This window comes from Pyxicephalus adspersus, chromosome 9 (genome assembly GCF_032062135.1).
Source record: "Pyxicephalus adspersus chromosome 9, UCB_Pads_2.0, whole genome shotgun sequence".
NCBI classification, from domain to species: Eukaryota; Metazoa; Chordata; class Amphibia; order Anura; family Pyxicephalidae; genus Pyxicephalus; species Pyxicephalus adspersus.
In genome coordinates, this window is record NC_092866.1 from 60,573,734 (window position 1) to 60,599,734 (window position 26,001).

Genomic DNA, 26,001 nt, shown 5'->3' on the forward strand with positions numbered 1-26,001 from the left:
CTTTTCCCCTTCCATGGTCCTACAGGGGTAAATGAGAATTAGCGGTTTACTGTTTCTACAAACACTGATCCCATTTTATTAAATAAACTAGCAGATCACAAAATTCTACGCTATAGCAAACATCTTATCAAAACGCTGAGGCTTTCCAACAAATTGTTAGACCTAGAAAAGTGACCGCCATAGCTACAGATGTACTTACTCTATGTTTTTAGCCGATACGGCCAGCCACGTACTGGCCACTGTGGACAATTCAACACGGCGTAATTTCAGGCACTCATCTGGACTTGGCCATCCAAGACTGCGGTAATCAGGTCGTCGGCCTGTGTAAAATAAGCACAATAATAAACAATATATAAGGGTGCAGAACGCTTTCGCAGGGAAATCAGTTGTTGAAGATTTTTAGAGCAACAAAAACTTCTGTAAGTGATCTGTTCCTCTTTCACTTTTTCTTAACTTGTTGAAGGTGATGCACCCTCACCTTCTGTTTATGGGTGCTTGGAGGTATCCATAGACAGAAGATAATATACCAACTTTCCACATGCAAATCTTTTAATTTAGGAACCAAGAAGACCAAAAAAAATCTTTATCTTAAAATGGTTGGCCTGGGGAATAACTTTACAGGTTGTAAAGTTCTGTAAAGGATTGTTAATGTTTGAATTTGTTGCCATTAGAATTGTACATATGGGCAGCTTTACTCAATGGATAACAGGTTGCATTAAAGTTCTGTATACCCGGAGGACCTGGAGCTGGTATTTTTGGCCCACTGATTTCCAGTGCAGCTTGCAAGTCATCATTTCCTCCATCAATGGTATCATCATCGACCCCTTCTGGGAGATCCACCATATTAGAGCCGTCTGATTTTGGTTTCTTAAGACGTTTCACTTGGAAAGTAATCTGTAAAATAAAGAAAAGGATGTGTTATATCTTAGTCCCAAGTTCTAAAATGACCGGCACAATAAATAGGCATCTAAATAAGGGCCTTTAACCTGTTTTTGTTAGAAAAACACAAACAGGTTAAATCTTTTAAAACAGCGTCTTACCCATTCAGCTTCATCATCATCATCACAGTCCCCAAAGCAGGAACCAGACTGGCCATCCTGAGTCCCTTTCTTCAGGACTCGGATTCCCTGAAGGTCCATCCGTCTGCCCTTTAGCTCCAGAGCACCTTCAAAGGCTTCTAGGGGCCATGAGTTTTCAAACTCATCAACAAGGGCCAGCATCTCTTCAGACATTGGATCCTCGGGGACAGGGTCCTCTGTATTGTTTGATTCCGCTAAGACGACATCTGGAGGAGAGAATTTCAAGAAGAAAGAAATTTATGTAAATCTGGGACTGATCAAATTCTAGATAGAAATAGAAAGAATTCCAGGTCCAAAATATTTCACTTTCATAATTTTTAATTATTATTAAACGGTATGGATACCGTTCCAACAAATTACGCAGCACTGTACATTCAATAGGGGTTGCAATTGACAGACGGATATAGACAGTGACACAGGAGGAGGGGGGAGACCCTGCCCAGAGGAGCTTATTATTCAAACCAAAATATTTTGTGTATTTGGACAGCTTTACAAATGGATATTTGTGTTTGTGCTTGGTAGGGTGGTTCAGTAGTTAGCACCATGGTCTTTGCAGCACTGGGTCCCAGGTTAGAATCGTAGCCAGGACATTATCTGCATGGAGTTTGTAGGTTCTCCCTGTGTTTGTGTGGGTTTCCTCTGGACACTCTGGTTTCCTCCCACATTCAATTAACATGCAGTTAAGTTGGCTTCCACCCCAAATGGACTATTTATTACATATTTCTATGGTAGCAACAATAGATTGTGGGCCCCCTTTGAGGGACAACTAGTGACATGACTATGGACCTTGCTGTATATTAGAGTGCTATACGAACACAAGTTACTAATATGAAAATCACATGAATGTACAGAAAGGGGATCTGTCTTCATTATGACTTTGGGAACTAGTTGTGCTCCCCTTAAGTGAGAATATCTGCATCTCTCACCAAGGTACAGACATGGAGTATTGCATTTTGGGGTGTGTGGCATTCATTCAGCAATTTTATGTTTGCTAAATTGATTTTGGCAGTATCCTGGAGCAAATTCCCAAAAGGCCAGGATGTGGTATCAATGGTGCAGGCACTTGTATGCCAAGGCTGTTTTTTTTTTTTTTTTTTTTTTTTTTTAGCCATCTGTAATGATGACATTCTTCCCATGGTCACTAACGTACTGTGAGCTAGAAAATCGAACAGTTATTTCAAGCGTTCCTCCATAATATTCAAAAAAAAAAAAAAAAAGGTGAGAAAGGCTGCTTTATAATTTAAAAATGTTTCATATATACAGTTAGGTCCATAAATATTTGGACAGAGACAACTTTTTTCTAATTTTGGTTCCGTACATTACCACAATTAGTTTTAAATGAAACAACTTAGATGCAGTTGAACTGCAGACTTTTAGCTTTAATTCAGTGGGTTGAAAAAAAAGAATGCATAAAAATGTGTAAAAAATTTAAAGCTTTTTTTTTTTTAACACAATCATTCCATTTCAGGGGTTTAAAAGTAATTGGAGGAATTAAAAAGGTGAAAATAAAATGTTCATTTCTAATACTTGGTTGAAAACCCTTTGCTGGCAATGACAGCCCGTAGTCTTGAACTCATGGACATCACCAGACGCCGGGTTTCCTCCTTTTTAATGCTCTGCCAGGCTGCAGCGGCTTTCAGTTGCTGTTTGTTTGTGAGCCTCTCTGTCCGAAGTTTAGTCTTCAACAAGTAAAATGCATGCTCAATTGGGTTCAGATCAGGTCACTGACTTGGCCATTCAAGAATATTCCACTTCTTTGCTTTAATAACCTCCTGGGTTGCTTTGGGTCATTGTCCAACTGTATTATGAAACGCCTCCCAATCAATGTGACTGCATTTAGCTGGATTTGGACAGTATGTCTCTGAACACCTCAGAATTCATTTGGCTGCTTCTGTCCTGTGTCACATCATGGATAAACACTAGTGTCCCAGTGCCATGGCAGCCATGCACGCCCAAGCCATCACACTGTCTCCGCCATGTTTTACAGTGGATGTGGTATGCTTTGGATCATGAGCTGTTCCAGGCCTTCTCCATACTTTTTTCTTGCCATCATTCTGGTAAAGGTTGATCTTGGTTTCATCTGTCAAAAGAATGTTTTTCCAGAACTGTGCTGGCTTTTTAAAATGTTTTTGAGAAAAGTCCAATCTTGCCTTTCTATTCTTGAGGCTTATGAGTGACTTGCACCTTCCATCCACCACTGTTGCCTTCCGTGGACGTCCAGCTCTTTTGGTGTTTCTGAGTTCACCAGTGCTTTGTTTCTTTCTCATGATGTACCAAACTGTGGATTTTGCCACTCCTAATATTGTAGCAATTTCTCAGATGGGTTTTTTCTGTTTTTGCAGCTTAGGGATGGCTTGTTTCACCTGCATGGAGAGCTCCTCTGAACGCATGTTGTCACAGCAAAATCTTCCACATACAAGCCCCCCCCAAATCAACTTCAGGTCTTTTATCTGCCTAACTGATAATGACATAACGAAGGAATTGCCCACACCAGCCCTTTGAAATAGCCTTTGATTCAATTGTTCAATTACTTTTGAGCCCCTAAAGTGATTGTGTAAAAAAAAAAAAAAAAAAAGCTTTAGTTCCTCATATTTTTATGCAATCTTTTTGTTCAACCCACTGAATTAAAGCTGAAAGACTGCAGTTCAACTGCATCTGAGTTGTTTCATTTAAAATTAATTGTGGTAACGTACAGAACCAAAAATAGAAAAAAAGTTGTTTCTGTCCAAATAATTATGGACATAACTGTACAAGTTTTCTTTAATGTGTAACTGAATTGATGGCACGGTTACTGAACCGCCACCACTATGCAACTGCAGGTATGCTATATGGGCAAACCAATTGTTAAACAATTCTGCTAAAGCTACAGTATTTTAAAAAACCTAGACAAATGTGCATTTTCAGCCTTGTGGCAACAATTTTTCTTTTTGTTCCAGCATGACTGCTCAGATCTGGTTTAATGAATTTGGTATAAAGAAACTCAAGTTACCATCACAGAGCTCTGACTTCAACCTTCCTGAACAACCTTGAGATGAAATGTAATTATTAATGGCTAGGTCAAATACCTGACCTCTAAATTATTGGCTAAATGGGCACAAATTCCCACAAACACACACAAACTCCTTATGATTAGACTGGAGCCTGTCATAGTCAAAAAGGGAAGGGGAATGGGGACTCGCAAATAATTGCTATGATTTTGGAACTGTATGAGATTAACAAGTTTATCAGGGTGACAAGTCAACAAACTTTGGGCTATTCGGAGTGACCACATATTTACATCTGGTTGCCATTTCCTCCTACCTCATTCTGTCCAGTAAGCCAAATCAGTAACTTCAGTTTCGGACGAACGTGTTATTACATTAGAAGTGATCACTCTACCCTTCCATCATCCCAAATCTTTTGTTCCCAATTTATCCTTATTAAACAGGATTTATATAGCGCTAACATATTATGCAGTGCTGTACATAAAATAGGCGTTGCAAATGACAGACAAATACAGACAGTGACACAGGAGGAGTAGAGGACCCTGCCCCGAAGAGCTTACAATCTAGGAGGTGGGGGAAGTAACACACAATAGGAGGGGAGATATGTAGTGGTGGGAAGTAGTGACAGGAAAACAGATGAATACTCACTCTCCAAATGCAGCGAGGAGCTTGTACTTGGGTCTGTCCCCTGGTTTGCTGAAGTCTTTTCTTCTTCGGAGTAAGATTGAAAGTACTTCTGTACATTGTGGTCTGCTTCTTTTATGTGGGAATGACAATCTCCTTTAAATACAAGTAGAAAAAAAAGTTTGAGGATTAATGAAATTAAACATTTTCGGTTCTAATTTTGGCATTGCCATCAATAAGGAAAGCTAAAGAAATGGCATTTAAAGCGCAACTGAACTTTCAGTTTTATCCAGCAACATTTGTTAATGCAAATTGCGTGAGTTCATTCATGGTCATTTATTGTGACCGTCATTCCAAAGCCTAGTAACACATTGCTTTGCACTGCGGTATGCTTTGTTGGAAAAAAAGTGTTTATTGTCCATTCCTTAAAACATTTTAAACAAGCATTAATAAACATCCTTTAACACAGCAGCAGGAATTTTTATATGGGCCCCATGACGTGACACTTTTTGGTTTTGATGTATCTGGAATATATTTATGTAATGTATATTCACACTTTCTTGGGGCTTTAAATGGCTCCTAAGGGTTACAGAAACTTTTTATGAATTGTTGAGCCAAAAACATGTAAATATATGAAATATATATGTGGCATAACTTTAGTATTGCAAGGTTACAGGGTTAACTTTAGTGTATTCTGGGGAGAATTAGTACTCCTCATGAGGGATGGTTGGCTAGCTTCCCGTTGCAGAGGTGGCATCTAGTCATACCAGACACTGTTCTAATGCATCACTATTTAGGTCTATGATAATTTTTGGGTGGGTTTCTGCAACAATTTAAAGGGGAAGATAAGCAAGCTTGCCCTTGCCATGGATTAGAGAAGACGATGACAAGTCGGTCATGGAAAGCCCAGGGTAAGCTAAGGGAACCTAAAGCTTGGGATAAGCTAGACTTTCACTGGCTGAGGACGAAGAAGAAGCTGAATGATGGGATCCTAAAGAAGGTGCTTAGGACAGGACCCGTCGGTGGTGAATTTGGGAATGTCATTCACAGGGAAACCCACTTCAGAGGCAGACTGCTTCTCTCATGTTTCACTATGGACGTGAGACAGCGAGGATGCTAAAGGTCATCTGTCAGTATTTACTGTATGGGATATTACTGGATACAAACTGCTGCTTTTCTGACACTCTGCTAACCATTTCTCCTTTTGCATCAAGTTATAATAAACCCCTAAAACTGGATTTGCAGGAGCCTTTGCTAGTTCTTCTGCCACATCACTAGGAGTAACATGGGGATACATTAGCTGCTCCTACAGGGGTAAGCGCTACATACATATGTATGAAGGGGGGGAAAAAAAAAAAAGAAATCAGTCATTGGTTTCATTACAGTTATTCGCATTCACCTAAAGCAGTGGTCGACAAATTTTTCGGACCCACAGACCACTAAATTTACCGGCTCCAGACCGCGCGTGCACGGGGAGCCAGGTGTTACTCAAAGGGGGAGAAACTTCCCCCATAGTGACATCATGATGCCAGAACCCACCCCCTTCCCTGAGCCTGGGATCTGTACGGGGGGCATGGTCCGCGGCCTTCTCCTGACTCCGCTCGGGGGCACACCGGCCAGAGCCACGTACCACCAAAATTTTCTTGCGGGCCACGCCTTAAAGCGAGCCTTTCTAAGTCGCTGGCCGAAGGATTAACATGGCAGCCTGGAAACTGGGAAAGCTGTGGCAGAATTCTCCCCAGCCCTCCAGTGGTTATTAAAAACTTGCCTCACAATACAAGTGCTGCTATCCGACTTCAGCTTGCCTATATTTCTAAAAACAATCCTGCTTTAAATCCATCTGATGATAGCTTTTGATTTAGGATTTGACTGCATTCTCCCCTTTAAGTCTAGGATTTATCCACCCTTCTTCCATCCATCATAAAGTTCTAAGAAGTTCCAAATTTTCCCAAGAGATGACAAAATCAGACATATGAGTCAGGAATGGCGCCAGGTTTGTTTGGCATCTAGCACAAAAAAGTAAGAAAGTTCGTCAATGGAAAAAAAAGGTGCTCGCAGGTCTGGTTGAGACACGGTGTGTTACGTACGCCACAAGTCACTCAGATGACTCTTAAACACTGACAAGCAGCTGAAAGCTAAGAGCCAATTATGTGCCCTTAAATGACTCAGTGCTGAATTACAGCCATAAGCCGGGATAGATGGGTCTGGCATTATCCCAAACACAATCGGCACCTTTTTCCGTGCGCAAAAACCTAAATTGTACCGCTATCTTTGCTACCTAGACTATATGAAAACAAATGGAACACAGACATTTTTTTAATGAAAACAGAACTATGTGTATCAAAGTTTTGGTTGCAGTCAAAATTTACTGTAATTAAAATCTTCCAAAGTAGAACCTTGTTACAGTGAAAAAACCCTCAGGTTGGAAATTTCAACTCCTGTTGTGCCTCTTGGATAAAAAATCTTTCCAACGGGGCCAAAACAAAAACAAGCTAGTGCCCATATTACTATATAAAGGTAAAAAAAAAAAAAAAAGTTGTGTGGTGTAGCACTTTAAATGAAACCTAAACCAAAACCAAGACAAGCAGTGTCCCTGGTCCTATTTAGCTAGGCGTGCCACCTGGCACTTTTCAGTAACCAGCTGGCTGTTTCTGGGTGGTTACTAAAAAACTGGGTCATGATACAGTGACCACCACCCCAACTACAGTTTCTTTTCCTTAAAAAATAATTCTGGGGAGAACACTGCATCAGTGGGATGTAATAAAAATCTTGGAGTTTGGGTCTTCCTCAACAGATCACAGGAACCCAGACAGTAGATTGAAGTCACTCCCTATATGCCTAAAATGAAAAAAACTCCACCAAAGAAATTAAACCTGCAAAGTATTTGGTTTTCCAGACTTTCAGTTCTTCTACAGTGTTTCATCCTTGTGGTTCAGTCAAGAACAGATTGCTATTTCACATATACTTGCTAAGTTTTGGCCATGTTTCATGTGGAGGAGTTGTCAGCAGTGAGGTGTAGAGGAGGAAAGGCATTTGTATTATTGTGGTCATTGTACATTATATTGCCGAGGATACGACATCTTTTCAAATTATTATTGAGTTCAGATGTTTCCATTGACGCGTACTGGCAATACTTCAATATGCAGTCCAAATATTTTAAAATGCATGTGCTTTCAACCTTGTGGCAAGCGTGGGGAAAATCCTTTTTGTTCTAGCAGGACTGAGCCCTTTTTGCACAAAATTAGCTTCATAAAGACATTGTTCTGAGTTTGGTGTGGTCTGCATAAAGCCCCAACCTCAATCCTACTAAAGACATTTATATTGCAGCATTCATCCCAGGCCATTTTAGCTGGGCACATCACTTTTTAGAAACCACTTGGCTGTGTTTGGGTGGCTCTTGAGAAGTTGGCTCACAATGTGGGGGACACCACCCAAAAAAAAAAGTTCAAGACAGAATACTGGAATGCTACTTGTGAAGATCATCTTATCCAACATCAGTACCAGCCCAGTAAAAAAATACTCTTTTAGCTGATGAGATTCTGACAGACATCCTCCAATGAGGTATAGAAAGCCATACTGGAAATGTGAAGGCTGGTATAGATGTGGAAGGAAAAAGTTTCCATATTATTAGCTATGGTTTTGGAACGAGAGGTCAAACAAGCCGATACAGCCGTAATGGCTACTTGTACACAGTGATCTCCCCAGCCTCTTTTAGCTTGGAGCACCACCCAGCACTTTTCTGGCTGTTTTTGGGTGGTTACTGAAAAGTTGGGTCATGATACAGGAACCACCATCCACCTACAGATCCTCCCACCGAGCTTAAAAAAAATCTGAAAAAAATAGAGATACTCCTTAACCAGGTTCCTTTCCACCAACCTGGTCCTTAAGGGAATTGGTTGTTAGGTATGGAGCATAGTAAAGAGCCAGTCTGCATTCCTGCGAGCATGCAGTGACAGGATCACCAAAAGCCGGTGGACTCGGAGCGAGGAAGGCGCGGGAGGATTGCTACACAGAGCGGAGCTCAGAAGACCGAAGGAGAGACGCCACGCTGTCATACATGGTGTACTCGGGGAGCCAATCCTACATGCAAGGCTCAATTATTGTCACTGCAAACAATCTTTCCTCACTGCAAACGATCATTTCCAGAGAAACAGGAGTGACAGATGAACGAACGACTGCTAAGTGCCCTTCTGTTCTATTTAGAGGATAGGAAGGAGAACGAGCAAGAGGCACCTCACTGTGCTCCCTCCCTTCATTTGTATTGTGGTCAATTATGGATTCGTCAGGATGGATACATGAACAACGTTGGGTGACCTTTGTGCAAGACAAGCCCGACTGCTGGTATTGGGCAAGAATCACCCGACGTGATTGCCAACAATCACTTATACAATTGGTAGGAATAAATCCGCCTGTACAATGTTACAGACATCTGCATTGCTTTAGTGGTTCAATAACGTCACTAACCTCAAAATCTCATTAGAACTGGGGCACATGTAGAAATGATTACTTTTTTCCCCCCCGTCTAGGGCTATACTCGGTATTCTCTTCAGCTGCTTTTATCCGGGCGCAACACCCGAAGTGTCTTTTTTACTTACTGAAGAGTAAGGTAACGTACACACATCAGATGATTCTCATCCAATAATCTCCTCAGGGTTGATATCGGACGAGAATCCGTGTGTGTACAACGCGCGTTGTTCATGAAGCTCTCCTGGCAGATCCATGAATGACGAACAATTGTAATAGAAGCAAAGGGGAGAGCGCAGCGGGGTGCCGCTCTGTCGTTCTTCCCCTCCCCATAGAGCAGAACGGTGCTGTATGTACAGCTCTCATTCACGCATCGTGCAGTCGTCTTTTTTCGTTAGAAAGGATCGTGAAAGATCCTTTCCAATGACAAATATTGTACGTGTGGTGTGTACCCAACCGACCAAGAGTCACAATACAGGGACCACCACCAACCTACAATTTCTTCCCACCCAGCTTCAAAAAAATTTCTGGGTTCAATATTGTATACTACCGTATTTTTCGGACTATAAGACGCACTTTTTCTTCCCCAAAACTGGGGGGGGAAAGTGGGTGCGTCTTATACACCGAATACATGTTAAATATAATTTAAAAAAATCATACTCATCCGATACCGCGATCCCGCGATGCTGTGGGCTTCTTCTTCTCCTCGCTCTCCTCCCGGCTGCAGCGCGTGTCTCCTCCTCCTCTGAGCGAGGAGAAGCCGACACGCGTGCCCCCGCGATCCCATAAGCAGGCTGGATCAGCCTGCTTATGGGATCGCGAGGGCACGGGTGCCGGCTTCTCCTGGCTCTCCTCCCGGCTGCAGCGCGTGTCTCCTCCTCCTCTGAGCGAGGAGAAGCCGGCACACGTGCCCTCGCGATCCGGTAAGCAGGCTGGATCAGCCTGCTTATGGGATCGCTGGGGTATGCGTGTCGGCTTCTCCTCGCTCAGAGGAGGAGGGGACACGCGCTGCAGCCGGGAGGAGAGCGAGGAGAAGAAGAAGCCCACAGCATCGCGGGATCGCGGTATCGGGTGAGTATGATTTTTTGGCACAGGGTGATCAGAAGGGGATACATTGTGTCAATGTATCCCCTTCTAATCACTCTGTGTCAATGTATCCCCTTCTGATCACTCTGTGTCAGAGTGATTAGAAGGGGATACATTGACACAGAGTGATTAGAAGGCGATACATTGACACAGAGTGATTTTTTAGTATTTTGTTCAGAATCTTTTTTTTCTAGGTTTTTCTCCTTTAAAATTGGGTGCGTCTTATAGGCCGGAGCGTCTTATAGTCCGAAAAATACGGTATTTAGTTTTGCAGTCAATACATTTTTGTTTCAACTGCCCCCCACCAACATGATGGAAAGTAAAATCGAGAAAAAACTTTGTCAATCACATCAAATTCACAGTTCAGCGGCTGCAAATTTTTTTCTTGCGGAGCCTCTGATGAGCTGAATAATAACTAGTGAATTAAAAGAGCCTTTTGATCTAATGCCATTAAACCAACTCTGCGTAGAGAGCGGGAGAATCGTCACTTACAAACCAGCGCAGCACAGTGAGCCATGCGTTCGCCTATTAACGACAATCTGTTTTACACTTACTTGAAATAAGTGGCAACACCTAACAAAGCTTAATGTGTAATTCATGAGAGCGGTGACGTGCAATTTCTACTCTTCCCTTGAAGGCTAAAATTAGCTCGTTTGTTGACATCAAGTAAAATCTAATTTTTAAAGGCAAGGAGGGTTTTATGATAAATGACGTCTCTCTCATTTCTCTTTCCATCACGCAATACATATTTTTTTCTCTACGACGCCCTTTCTGATACTGCAAGGCTGGGGGCTGTTGGCGTCTTCTTTCTGTTACTGGGTCTCCGGAGAGTTCAAATACTATAATTTATGTTTACTGGGAATGTCTCTGACTCTAACAACGTCACTGTTGACTTAAGATAGTATCGGCAGCTGAAAACATTCCACGTAAGTGATTGCATTCAACAGTTTTGGAAAACTTACGGGTGGCAGGTCAAAAAGTTTTTAAAACGGAAAGTTAGATTTTTGCCGTGGCATTTTAGTTGATGTAGATTTCAGCAAACCTTCCAAAAATGTATGCTAAATTGGCAGTGTTGTCAGGTTGTTAGTATTAGGCTTGTTAGTAGGTCCAGCTATGTAAAATTATTATTATGAATAAACAGGATTTATTTAGCGCCAAAATATTTTGCAGCGGCTGTACATTAAATAGGGGTTGCAAATGACAGACAAATACAGACCATGACACAAGAGGAGCAGAGGAACCTACCCTTGGCATCAAACAGAAGCCTGGCATTATATTTCTAGAACAGCCCCAAAATGCCCAATCCACCAGAACCATGAGATTTTCTGGCTATGGGGGCAACGATTTCAAGGGCCGTTTATATCTGCTCCTGGCACATTGTTCTCTCCTGCTGGGTGGGAAGAATCTGAAGGTGACTGGTGGCCCCTGTATTGTAACCCAACTCTTTAGTAACCACCCAAAAACAACCGGGTGGTGCACCCAGTTAAAAGGGGCTAGGGGGAACACTGAACGGATTGGGTCTATTTGGGTCATATGTCTTTGAAACAGTAGGACCATAGCTTCTGTGACTAACCATCCACCATATAGTTGGACATCATATTCCCCCACTCCAAGGATAATTGTATTTTTAAATCATTTGGTCTTTAATATATCCAGACTGCTTGAGCCTAATCTTTTTGGCATTCAGTAAAAGATGGTTTGATCAATTACAGAATCCATTTATTTGCTCGAACGATGCCTGGAAACTTGTACAAGAGCTTTAGTAGAGTGCAATGAGGGACAGCACAGTGGACAGTGGTTAGCACTCTGGTCTTTGCAGCGCTAGGTCCCAGGTTCTAATCTAGCCAGGACTCTGCATGTTCTCCCCGTGTTTGGGTGGGTTTCTTTCAGGTTATCCGGTTTCCTCCCACATTCCAAAAATATGCAGTTAGGTTAACTGGCTTACCCAAAAAAATTTACCTTAGACTGTCTTAAAGACATATGACTGACCATGGTAGATACATTAGATTGCGAGTCCCTTTGAGGGACAGATAGTAACATGACTATGGACTTTGTACAGCTCTGCATAAAAAATCGAGTGGATGTCAATAAAGCATTGGAAAGGAAAGATCAGGCCCCTTTGGGGTGCCCAGATACCATTACATTTGTGAATAGTTGTCCTTAGGGGTCAAGATAGGATTTCAAGGTTCTGGTAAAAGTTGGCTTGAGGTTTTGACTGAAAATACGAATACTGGGAAAACCTGTGTGAAATCGGGTCTTAAAGGAACTTCTTAAAAGCGCTCATGCTTAACTACATGCAGAGATCTTCAAAATGAGCCCAAAATTTCAGGTGCACACACCAATCTGACCTATCCTGTACCAATCTACTAACTTCTAGGGTTGGTGGGCTTTACTCAAAACATGCCCAATGATCCATACCATCGAAATGCTAAGCAAAAGCCAGAACATGGCTTAAGGATTATCCCCATAGACACTGTCGATGGGTCAGTCAATGTTAGCATGTAGCACAACATGCATGGGTATGGGGGAAAAACACACAGCAAAGACTGGTGGTTGTAATATTGGCAAAACAAGCTACAAAATACAATCCGATTGCTTTTGTCCAAGTGAATCCAACCTCTTAAGACAACACAAGTGGCGATTGTCACTTCTTGCACCTATCAGCAAAAAACACTATATATCTATCTATGTCTATACCCATATCTCTATACCCACCGATATATGTGCATATACACATACAGTCCCTGATTTGATCAGAGGTGTTTCAGATGACTCAGATGTACAAAAAGACTGCAATTTTTTATAAAATAGTAGGTACCATTGCAAAAACAGGATAAAAATGTCATACTTGTGTGCAATTTATGATTAAAATAGCTAGTTTAGCTAATTTCTTTTATACCACAGTACAAAAATGTGTTCTGCCATTTGATATTTCCTGGAATTCTCTATCAAAAGCATTGAGCAAAGCGATGATGAGTAAATTGTTCTCAGGCATCACCCACCAATCAGATTTCACCTCCTAATTATTAAGCTCACACATAACAATAGCAGCAGACTGGTGATTGGCTGGTAGGTCATTGTGTCCTTAGGTGACCCCTGGGCCTTGAACCCTTACCGTTCCCCCTGCATTGTGGTACGTTTGGCGGCGTGACGGATGAACATCCACCCGACTATCTATTTCCAACGCACGAAGATGGGCGGAGGGGCAAGGTTGCTTACATCTCTTTGCACAAAGGGAGCCAAGCTAAAAATAACCTGCTCAATAATTAATGGGGTCCTGCTTATTTTTTATAAAGTGACTGCAAGTCCCCTGTGCCGCTGCTTTCATATTCCCCATTCTGTGGCTGGTTGGGGCTCGGTCTGTGACGTGAATGTCGGAGAGTGACTCCCCTCCGCTCTCGGGGTCCAAAACACTGTGCTAAATTTAACTCTCCAACCCCGTTTTGCAGATAAGAGAGACTAGAAAATGTGATTACTGATGCCTCTCACACATGGTGTTCTGCTGCTACATATAGAGGCGGAGGCCGTGCCCCGAATAATAATGATAGCCTCAGATAGCTCGGCTTCTAGCAGAGAACAGAGCCAGACAAGGAGGAGGGATTAAAAAAAAAAAAAGAACCATGCAATGAAAGCAGAAAGGCCGATATGAAAGAGAAAATAGAGTCTGAAGACACCAGAGTTAAGTCTGCGTCCCGGCACCTGACACAAACTCTACATTGCGCCAAAGGCCTAACCATACTTAACTGTCTAAAGGAGTAACAACCGTGTTCAACCCAGACTTTGTTTAACCTGGGTGGCAAAAATTGTAGACAGGTGGCAGCTTCTTTGTTACCCAAAAACATCCAGGTGGTTACTAAAAGTGCCGGGTGGTGCAACCCGATAAAGGGGCTGGGGAGAAAACTGGGTAACAAAAAAATTAAACTGTTGGTATGAACACCAAACCACCCTGAAAAGCTCAAACCAAGGTACCTTCTATTATGAGAGGACTGTGTTTCAGCACAGACTCCTTCACCTACTTATAGGTAGGCAGGAATGCCCAGTGTTCTCCCGAGCCCCTTTTAGCCGGGCCCACCACCTAGCATTTTACCTTCTGAAAAGAAGCCTGGATAGGTGAAACGCGTCAGACATTGACACACGTACTTGGGATCTGTAACCATTTACATAAAAAAACAATCTTTATATAAAAGGGTCATATCCAGAAAAAAAAAAGGGCAGGTCAAAGCATCAACTTCATAGTTCAAGCCAAGAATTGTATAATTAAAAGGGCCTGGGCACACCAGAAGAAATACGCAGGTAATGAAGACCTCTAAAGCTACCTACATTTACATTACATTATTATTAGACATATGGGAAACCGTAAAGAGCACCAGATGGCATTCCACAAACATACTACTTCTTGCCAAAGCCCCGAGTTCATGGCATATAAAAGGGTGAGAAAAGAGGAGGGGTTGACCATTAATTATACACAAAGTTTACCTGAACTATAATACTAGGCAAGGAGTAGCAAATCAAATAAGGAAAAATATAATAATGATAATTTCAAGCATAGTAAAATCCAACATAAATCCGGCATCTCTGTCCCGACGCAATTCGCTAAAAAGGCTTCATCAGGGAAGTTAGAGATGTGTACTGACAAACAACAAAAACAATGCAAAAAACTTTTTTACAGGGCATTTTGTATAGTTAGTGGTCACCCAACATAGTGTCCAAACATGAAATACAAATATAATACAATGAAACCTCATTGTTTAAATGTCAAAGAAACCCCTTTTCTTATTTTCTCCCTTTTTATAAACTAATAGGCAGAGCAGGTTCATCTTAAAGTCAACTTAAATTTTCAGTTTGAACCCACTAAACAATATCCAGGTGCACCAACCCCCATTGTGTGCTACTTTCCCATCCACTTAGATTGTAAGCTCCTCTGGGCAGGGTCCTCTACTCCTCCTGTGTCACTTTCTGTAAATTCTTATTTAATGTACAGTGCTTTGTAATATGTTGGGGCTATAAAATTACAGTCTAAGCATAATATTTTTTTTTTAAAGTCTTCCAGTTTATTTTCCTTAGAAAGTAGCTACAGCTCCGTCTCATAATAGAACTAGCAAGCCGGAGTTCTATAGCATAGATAGAAGACTCCATCTTTAGGCCTTTGGGATGTACAAAAAAAAAAAAAAAAGTAAAATAGGAAAAAGGCCACAAACTAGTAGTGCAGAGGACTTGCTACAAGAGTATAGAAAGTGTTGAAATGTACAACAAATCCAGGAAGCTTCTCTGGTGAACGTATGCAATGATGGATCTCTGATTCCATCCAGAACTTCTGGATTCAAATGTAGAACTTCCATAATGGTCTGAATGCCCATTTAGGGTTAGAGAACGTAAAAAAAGGTGAAGTAAATTTTTCTTTACCCAAAACTGGGGCAATGACCCCTTGGTCAAGAAAGCACCAATGGAGACTGACAAGCTGATGATGGGAGACCGGTAGTGTAAATTTAGAAAAAAGGAAGGTGTTGGTAAAAAAAACTTTGTTTGAGGGCGAGCCTTTGAGCTGGATAGGCGCCCTTGACCTGGATAGGAAACCACCCTTGGGGAGTGCTCAATGTGGAAGAAGATAGTGAGATAGGAATACAAAGATTACTTCTTGGAAGGACAGAGGTAAATGCCTTAGCTTTGCATTCTGCCCCTTAGGCTTCTTCTGCTGAGATAGACGAGTGATATTGATCCTAGTAGCAACCTTGATAACTGGTGCCAGTCTCAAAAGACATTTGCCCTTGGAAAACCCTGCTGATCAAATGCTTCATGCAAGAAAATTCTACAGTCCAGTATTAAAGCCAGGGGGCGCTACACACTTGGGCCGACAAGAGGCTAATTTGGGAAAGAAGCAGGGAGGCTTCGAATAGCCCATCACAGCTAAAAGTTTCAGACCCCAGACATGATCCATGTGCTTACAGAACCTGCCAGAGAAAATATGGTTTTAGAACAGGACCACCAGATGCTTACTGGGTAGATTCCCAAATCCAGGAGCAGGTATGCAAGTCATCTTGTAAAGGAGAGATGTAAAAAGAAACTATGCGAATGGACAGTTTGGAAGAAAAAACATCACTGTGTAGGTACAGTGAAAGCAAGATCTTGGGAAAAGCAGACAACCTATTATGGGATTTTCAAGAACTGGAAGAATGGGTGAGAAAGAAAGTTTTTTTTGTATTAGGAGACTCATAACACCCAAGGCCAGAAACAATACTAGCAGAGGCAACACACAGGCAAGCAGGAAAAGGTTTATGTTTGCATGTGGCTCTTCAGAGCAGGGAGATGCTTCCTTGATACTGTGCAAAGCACTGAACCAATGATATGGCATCAGCAATCCGTTCCATGGCATTAACACCTTCTATGATAATGCTTAGTGAATCGGGGAAAAATGGTGCCAAATCGCAAATAAAAACTATAAAAATCAGGGAGCTCCCCATGTTTGGCCTACCTATCTAATGAGGCAATGCTAGCTGCTCTGGACCTGGAGGGGGGGCTCAGCTTCCAGTTTAACTAGAACCTGAAAAGTACCCAATACGACCCAGTACCCAAAAGTTATTTCCAAGCTCACCATGCAATTGCCCAGATCATTGTAATATCTTTCAAAATCCAGGCTGAGGATGACAGTGCCAGATAGCTGCAAGTTGGATAAAACCACCAGCAGCAACTGGATGTGAAGTACAATGGCCCTGAAGCACCAACTTATTGTTAAGGCTTAGTTTTATTGCCCCAGACCACCATGTGGTACAAGTCAAGGAAAACCGACTTAGTTCACAGTCTAATAATGCAAAACTTCACCCTAATAGACATTTCTATTTGTTGTCTAAGATTTGCAATCTTCCTTAATTTGTGATCCCACTGTGCTGACTTAAGCCGCAGTGGCTTACGTGCACAATGTATGCAGCACTCATAAGTAAAAATGTAAAACGGCTGCTGGAATTGCTGCAAGTGTAACATCCAGCCATGAACAAGTAAGAAGCAAGAGAAGTCAGAACTCTGGATATGAATGTTTGTTATGGACTAATGAGGCATGGTGGCTCAGCGGTTAGCACTCTGCCTTTTGCAGAGCCAGGTTCGATTCTTGTCCAGGACAGTATCTGCATGGAGTTTGAAGGTTCATACTCTAAAACTGCAACTGCAACTCTTTCACCTAACCTATGGTACCAAAAGGATTGTTTTCCTGCATTGGGTACCCACTTTATTTATGAACATCAAGGCTCCGGAATTAACTTAGGGTTATCTGGATCTTTTTGGTTGATTAAAGCCAATTGTCTAGTGCCACTTAGTGGTAAGCCATTATCCAATGGCACTGTATGTTGTATTATGGATTTGTTATGAATGAATGTCATTTTGGATACATCTATAAGTAAATAATATTTTTAGAACTTTATTCCAAAAACCAATCATGTGATTTCTGTTGAACAGGAGGAGCTCTGATTTGATCCCTACTGTCAAAAAGGAACATAAAACTAAAGACCTAGATGTTTTTTTTCGCAAAATTAAAGAATAAAACCTGCAGCAGGATATTCTCCAGTAAACATTCAAACTCTATTTTCCTTGCACAAAGACTGATATTCCTATATCAACAGACACCAGGTTGCTCATATCTACGGGTATAACGTTTATTCCATACACAAACATGACCTTCTCATCCTGCAACTCATAGATGCAGCTAAATTCTTGCATTTGCAGCTTCCACTTTTTTCTAAATGGCCTGTTAACGAGAGTGTTCCCTGGTTTCAAGAGTTTCTCAGAGATTTCAAAGCAAAGCACAAACACAAAGAATGTTAAAATTAAAGCTAGATAAAGATTGAACAGGTCTGTTGACTTTACTGGAAGCATGAATAATAAAAATATAGTAAAGGAAAACAAAATAAACATCCCACCATTGGCAAAAGGTTCTTCCTGGGCACCCCTGGCTCCTCATTGATTTGACTTACAGCCTGGAGATCTGACCGGTTCATGATGAAGAATCAAGTCATTTTCTGTAAGGTAGCTCCCTCTGCCGATTACTTATATTTCTACACAATGAAACCAAAAGATAGCAAAAGCAAACATGGAATCACCTCCCAGCAATGCCAGGATACTCCTGATAATGCACAAATTGTCAACCCATGCAAAAAAAGTGCAAGATATATAAAAATATATATCTAAAAATATTATATCTAAAATTTTCCAAAGGTGGTTAGTCTTTACGGTCCAAAAAGCAACAATGCCAAAACTTAAACTTCCATCAATAAAGTCCTATACAAGTTTACAACATGTAAAGGATAGAAGCAAAAGGGGCTTTTTGGCAAATAAAAATTGTTTTTTACATCTGAAAGTTACCAAATACATACAGAAAGTAACAAAGAATATAATATACTATTCCTAAACATCACACAGCTCAAATAAATTGTGTAAAATTGTGCCCTGCAGTCACCACAGCCAGCCACAATCTTGGCTAGCTACTGCCAAGCTCTCCTTCATACACTTCTCTGCAAAATCTATTTTGTTCAATGGAAAGATTAAGCATTTACCCTCCAAGGGTCACCAAGTTGCACCAGGCCATTTATGCCAGTTATGGTTTAAAACAACTACTATTACTACCATTACTTCTATCTGATACTAACACAGAGCTAAAAACAATGCCACTACATACACCACAATATCTCCCGATTGGGATTTTTCTCTCTCCATCATCCATAAATAGGAGTCACTAAAAAAAAAAAACACTGAAGAATCCACATGGCGAAACGCGTTGTGTAAAAAACAATGTCTTAAATTCTACACAATTTTTTTGAGCTGTGTGATGTCTAGCGATAGTATAAATGTTACTTTCTGTATGCATTTGGTAACTTTAGTAAGTAGGGAAGTAAAAACCTATTTTTATTTGCCAAAAAGACACTTATTTTACTTCTATCCTGTACATGTTGTAAATATAATCTTAGGCTGGTATTTGATATTTAGTTTGAACTTTATTGGAGAAACTGAGCTTTAGTCATCTCTCTGTTCTAGCCTATACAAGCTTTAGGAAATAATCTAAAAATAAAAATGTTGAAATATATTTTAAGTCAGTGGCTTTTTATTAAAACAACACAAATGATCCCGTTAGTGTAGGTCCTTGTTGTGGCACATGACAATTGATGTCACTATCTTCCCCAATGCTCTTTGTCATATGGCCTTCTTATAAGAACTACAAAAGACTGTGGTCTTTTGTAGTTCTAGAACTACAAAACACATGGCGTTGACCAGCTTTTAAGTATATTATTATATAAAATCATGTGACCTCAGTGACCATGGGAATGCCAAATTTGCAGGCTGGTGCAGTTTGGGTTATTATATGCAACTTATAAAGCTTAAATGCAGGTAAACGCATTTTAATAAATTCAGAAGCATCTTGGATTTCAAATACAAGAAGAACGCATTGCGCTTTTCAGAGTAAACCAATGGGCTAAATGAAGCCCATAAAGTCAATAGGAAGAAACGCAATGTTGACAATGTAGAGCAGACATCATCAAATTTCACTAGCTTTGACCGCTGTGCCCACTCATCTTTTCAACCCATTGCTTGGGTTATTTCCCTTTCTGAATTTGGCCAAGCTATGCATGTGTTTTTTTAGAAACAGTGGAGGGCTTGGAGGCCTAATACCAGGGTGCTGTCATTTAGGGATGAATGTCTAGCTTTTCAAATACAGACTTCAAGAATATAAGGTTTTGAAAAGTACCTTTGGGATACTTGTATGAAAAACAGTTGCTCCAGGAATGTTCTAGTTTATCTAGGAATGTTTAAAGCCAGCAGTTCTATCTACTTTTCTAAACAAATCAGTGGCAAACCCCCAATGTGTATTGGTTGTTTGCCATTGCAATTTGCTGACACATTCACCCAATACACTGCTAGATTCTACATTTCTTCATTTTTCCAACTTTTGCCACTGGAATCACACCCCTTCTGGAGACAGTTTGATGTTCAACTTTTGTGAAACAAGATTATTATAAATAGTAAGAGTTTACCATACATACATATCTGTGGGTGTCACCATTGTTATTCAGAATATTGTAAATTCAAGTGATACTTATCCAGACAACTTAATGTTTTAAAGCCAAAATCCTAAATCTTATGCATTGTGTGTATTATACATTAATATGATTGATGCATTCATGATAAATTGGCATGACCCAATTAGAAGGGGTTGCCACTATGGATTCTTACATCAAGGTAGCCAGGTGGTGCTTGTGTGGCTCTCAGCATCAATACACAATACAAAATACGCATATGCATAATATCAAACTGCAATAAAGACTGAAATGGAACAATCTGTTTATTACTTATATTGCAAGCGGTTGTCAGGTCTCCTAAAAGAGCGGCAGGAGATCTGATATAAAGTATATGTATATATGAGCATGATTATTTTGTAGTACATATGTGAAGTTTCCATGCATTGTAAAAGAACAAATCATCATGGCATTTAGAAGGTCGATGGGGACATGCAAAATGCCAATATAGCGTTTCTTTTTGCATATGCAAGGTGCGTAGACAACATTTTTCATCATTCTTTTCACTTCCAGGAGGTTTTTTTTTTTTTATTTCACATGGGAATTATCTTTCTTTCACCTTTTATTTGTGAAGGTGCAAAAACCACCAATACAAATATGCAGACAAACACATGATAAAAAAAGTCATGTGTTACTTTAGGGCTGAAGTCAGTGTTAAAGCCTAGAAGTATGACAGGTTAACCACCTTCATATGTTTTCTAGTTATTGTAATTTTTGTAAATATGAGATTTTAACAAGATATAAAAATGAACATTAACATATTGAGCTTTTGATGAATTGGACATCTATTACATATGTATGAGAATATGGCTTTGAAAATGTTTGCATCTGGATAGTTCCACTTGCATTTACACTATACCAGGTTAATACTGGCCAGTGACTTTGTAATTGTATAAAAGCTGCAAAAAGTCCCATAACATATCTATAAACACAAATGCCAACTTTAGTTGTGTTCCTTCAACAATTGTAAATGTACAGAGTGATTGCCAAAACCACCAACCATAAAACACCCAAAACAAGCAAAGAACATGAAACTAGTTTATTTATCTACCATTTACGCAGCTATAAAGCAGAATAAATTAAACAGAACATTGGAAGAGAAGTCCGTGAACCCAATGCAGGCTGCCGTGAACAGAGGGCTGGGCAACATGCTTACCGCTGCACGCAGACGTGCTGACGTTGTACAGGAGAGGATAAAGCTGCAGGCACCGGATCATCTGTAAGCTGCCCTCACACTCCATACACGGCTTGTGAAGATCGAGAGCTGTGCGGAAGACTTGAAGTGCGCCCGTCAGGTTCTTAAGTGAGAGGTAGGCATTTCCCAAGCTGAGCAATGTTAATGGCTGTGGAAAAATGTTTACAATAAAATTTAATTTTGTGAGCAAAATTCTAGCCAGTCTATAAACCAGAATCATTCATTGATGTGTTTGTGAGCATTTGGGTGATTAATGATGATTTTGAACCCCAAGGCACCCTGCTGATGGACGTGTTGCAGTGTTCTGTAGCATTAGGCAGCCCACTTATAGGAATGAGTGGCCTTAATGTAACACATGGAAACGTGTGCATGTAACTTAATGTTAGCTGTAAATGAATCCCCAAAATGTGTAGATCCTTTGGAAAGGTGAGGCAAAATATTATTTTAATAATTTGTCACAGAATAGGTGCCCATAATGGATGATCTACCTTCTATTGCTGTTCTGGTGGCAACCTAAAATTTCAGATATTTCCTACTTTCAGTCCAAGTGTTTATTAGAATAGAAAAAGACGGTAAATTTTAATAAAAGGGATGGCAAAATGTCTATAAGCAGACATTGACTTGGACCACATTAGATCCTTCATGCAATATAAAGAGGTGGTTTAAATGCAATAGAAAGCAGTAGGAATTGTGAAGCTGTTTTTTGTCCTCACAGAAACAGCTCTTCCTCTTCCAAAGGCTTGATGACCATCAGAGAAATCTAGTAATCAGAAGCAAGAGCAAGTGGAGTAGGGTATGGCTTGTGAAAGGCTCCTATGAGGACTGCACTCTTGGCCCAATCACTGTTTTTTTATGCTAAAGCTACATTTAGATGATTTGCTTTGTCACATTATACTATAGATTTAAAGTAGAGAACAGCATCAAGAAGGTATTAAATTCTAACAATTGACGAAGTGGCAGCCACTGTAACAAACATGAGCTCACCTCTGAGCGGTCTATAGCCATTGCTTGAAGAAGCAATTTGCTGGCATCCATATGAAGGCCGTTATGCATTAGCAGGTTGGCCAGATTCACCAGGGGAATGTGCTGCTGCTGATATGGTGCTAGGTTCAATGCTTTGCGCAGGCAAGCCATGGCCTGAGTGCAGTTTCCTACAGATCTCCAGTACAGAGCTGCTTCATTCAGAACAGACCATGCTAGACCCGATGGCTGAAAAAGAAAAACACACATATGGTTACAGAAACAGCCACTTCTATCCTAACATTTTATTAGGTAATGCATTAAATCATATTGTGCAAACTTAAGAAAAACATTCAATAAATCTCTGCAAGGCATGCAGGATCTGCAGGCCTTTTTCTCCAATGTTATAAGCAACCCATAGAGCTTCTACCTCCTAGGCTTCCTTGCACTAAAATCTGAGTTATCTATAGTTCTGAACACCCACAGCCTAAAATAGCCTTCCCCAGTTCCTTTCTACCTCCACATCAACATGCTGGTGACATTTTTAAATAAAACCTTTGTTTTTTATAACATTATATAGCCCTAGTAATGTCATCACTAAGCATCATGCAATACAGGCAGATCATACGAGAAGGAAGGGCTGGCAGGATTTTGTACATATGTGATGCAGAGCCTCCGTGAACCAGGCACAAAAGCAAAATTATTAGGAAGATGGCGGGCTAGGGACAGCCAGGTTAGGGGGTTAATGATTAGATAATCTAGATATCCTACAGCCAGGAAATGCAATGGGATCTGACTGCCATGTCTAAACACTGTGCAGGGAAAGGTAGGTAAGAAATGTCAGTACAGGAGAAGAGCCTGTACTACTGTGCAAGGCCAGAGGGCAGATTTAAAACTGAAACAAACATCAATGAGGATTTTATGAGCAACAAAGGTAACTTTATGAATCATAGCATTAAGCCAAACGTAGTGTGGGGGGGCAAGCAGCAATGGGGCATTTTCCTTACCTGGTTAAGAGAATAGTATAAAGAGCTTCTCAGATCGTCCTCAGAAATGCTCAGGTTATTGATGAGTTTGTCTACAGCCTATAAATGAAAGAAAAGATTTACAACATTTGCTTTGCGCTTTAAATATATTCATCATCAATGACATCAGCATATGCATACCTCCTGCGAATGCCTTTCTGGCTTTAACTCCTGCAGGTCCAGCCTTCCCTCTAGTTCTGCCAGCAGTCTTTGCAATGTTTCATTTTTACGCACATCTGCAACAGAGGTGCAGTCTGGTGTGTGCAGGTCACTCCCTGCTTCGATATGCTTCAATACAGCTGGGCTGACGCTGAAGAAAAAACACGTTTCAGAGCTGGTTAAAAACAATTCCTTTAAGGGTCTTTTATAGTTTGTTTTAAAAAAAATTAAATATATATATGCGCCAAGAAAGGGTCAAACCAAAATCCTTTTTTTGCATACATGGTATATTATTGCTGTCATTTTTACTATCTGCCTGGATTACCCAGAGAATCTCATACAGTGTTATTTTAATACCAAACATGCCAGGAAATTCTCAATTTGCATGGTATTCAGTGTTAAAGACAGAATTTTTTCTTTAGCCAGGTGAGAAGAAATTGTAGGTGGGTGGCAGCCCCTGTGGAAGCCAATGAGGCAAGTTAGGGTAATTGGCTTCCTCCCTACACTTGACTAGACTGTATTAAATACATATGACTGTAGTAGGGATATTAGATTGTGAGCTTCTTTAAGGGACAGTTAGTGACATGACTGCAGACAGACAGCGCTGCTTAATATGTTGGCGCTATATACTGTGTAATATTAATAATTAACCCTCCAAGCCCCATGAAGCAAAGAGGGCTCATGGTCAAGGTTGTTAAAATACAATACCCTTCTGTGTGTTTTTTGTATATGTCAAACATTATAATATATTTAGTGATTTGCCAAAAAAAAAAAAAAAACCCTGCTCTCTTCTTTGGCTTCCATGTTTTTGTACTATTTGCAATAGGGGGTTGGCATCATTGATTTTAAAATTATAATAAGGGCACTTAGCACTGATCCTGCTATTTCTATATACCAAAACACAACATGTACCAGGGTTCTATGTACCAAAACACAACATGTCATTTCAGAGCAGTGTTTCTCAACCAGGGTTCCTCCAGAGATTTCTAGGGGCTCCTTGAGAAATTAGCAGTTTGTGTCTCTCAGGTCAGTTTAACAGATACCAGGGTGACATTCTTTGCAATTGCCAGAATGTAGGAGGCACTCTTCCTACTGACCATCATACTAATATACTGTGAGTAGTGGATATAGTAAATATAGAAGGGATTCTCTGAACTGAAAGTTTTTTCCAGGGTTCCCCAATGTTAAAAAGGTCGAGAAACACTGGTATAGATTAGCAGATGTAACTCACCTCAGACCCGACTGCCCAGGAGGTAGTAGATGATATTTTGGAAGCTTTTCAGGTGGAGGAACGGAGGGGAACCTCATAACACAATCTTCTTTCTTGGGCCACAGGTCATCTATTTCTTTCTAACAATGAAAATACCATAAAAGAATTGTCAATTTTCCCACTTTTGCTCTATATTGAAAGCACGCAGGGAATTCATGGCACTTAAAAGGATCCCATTCAGACAGTGCAAATTCAGATATTTTGTAGTGTCAAGCCTCAAAGTTTGCAAATTGTTGTTTACCTCCCCTGGCTAAAGCTTCATTTAGGTCTCTCATGCTCCCCTTTCAAGACACTGCAGCTTGCATTGAGAGTTTCAGGAGCAGACCAGAACCAAACCTTTCAATTCAAATAGCTGGGGAGTGACTAGAAGTGGCCAGGTGTCGCTAGGTAAGCCACAGTTTTGTTAATCAGTAGCAGCAATTATGATAGCCATGTAAATAGTTTAATAGGAAGTCATAGTTCTGTTCACTATAAAAGAACAAACCTTTCAACAGAAATCGGTAAAAGTATCTCATTTCATTTCATGCACGAATGAAGCACTACTGATTTCTTCAAAGCTTTGAAATGATACTTACATCAAACCGGGAAGGATCTCTATCCCAGGCTTTTATTGCAGAACGTGATACTGGAGGGCGCTGCAGAAACAAAGTCTGATTTGCTTGTTGGTCTATGTTCACAGATGTCATGTATGCAGATGAAGTGTCTTCCCCAAACTAAAAAAGAAATGTAAAGGGTTGTTAATAAACCTATACAAGCACTGAAAATATTCAACACAGAGCGTATAGGACATTTCTACAAAGGCATTTTGAGCCATAAAAAGGGATCTTGGGGCTTCCCATCCTCTCTAACTGATTAATGACCATGTGTAATCAGAGCACTGGATTGGCAGTCCACTGCACATGCAAATTGTGCAGGTGAGGGACCCAGGCGAGTATATTTTTAATCACAAGATTTCCTTTATTAGCTTAAATTAGCTTATCTTTTTTCAGTCTTTTTGTCGTTTACAGAGGAACAGGAAGTATATAAGAACACTTTCCCCTCTCTATACCAAAGGTAGGTGTTCTGTTAATATAGAGAGATAAGCAGGGTTAATAACACTCATT

General features: G+C 40.5%; 1 protein-coding gene across 1 annotated transcript in view; it reads right to left on the minus strand.

Moving 5' to 3' along the window:
• Window positions 1-26,001, minus strand: part of TTC17 (tetratricopeptide repeat domain 17) — a 50,567-nt gene that overhangs the window by 9,506 nt on the left and 15,060 nt on the right. Inside the window, exons 11-20 of the mRNA XM_072422222.1 lie at window positions 25,474-25,611; window positions 24,860-24,978; window positions 23,611-23,779; window positions 23,452-23,529; window positions 22,469-22,693; window positions 21,446-21,632; window positions 4,712-4,843; window positions 1,041-1,285; window positions 732-894; window positions 200-320 (exon numbers count right to left, since the gene is read on the minus strand). Of these exons, the coding sequence (XP_072278323.1) occupies window positions 200-320; window positions 732-894; window positions 1,041-1,285; window positions 4,712-4,843; window positions 21,446-21,632; window positions 22,469-22,693; window positions 23,452-23,529; window positions 23,611-23,779; window positions 24,860-24,978; window positions 25,474-25,611 (1,577 nt within the window). The remainder of the gene's footprint in view (window positions 1-199; window positions 321-731; window positions 895-1,040; window positions 1,286-4,711; window positions 4,844-21,445; window positions 21,633-22,468; window positions 22,694-23,451; window positions 23,530-23,610; window positions 23,780-24,859; window positions 24,979-25,473; window positions 25,612-26,001) is intronic.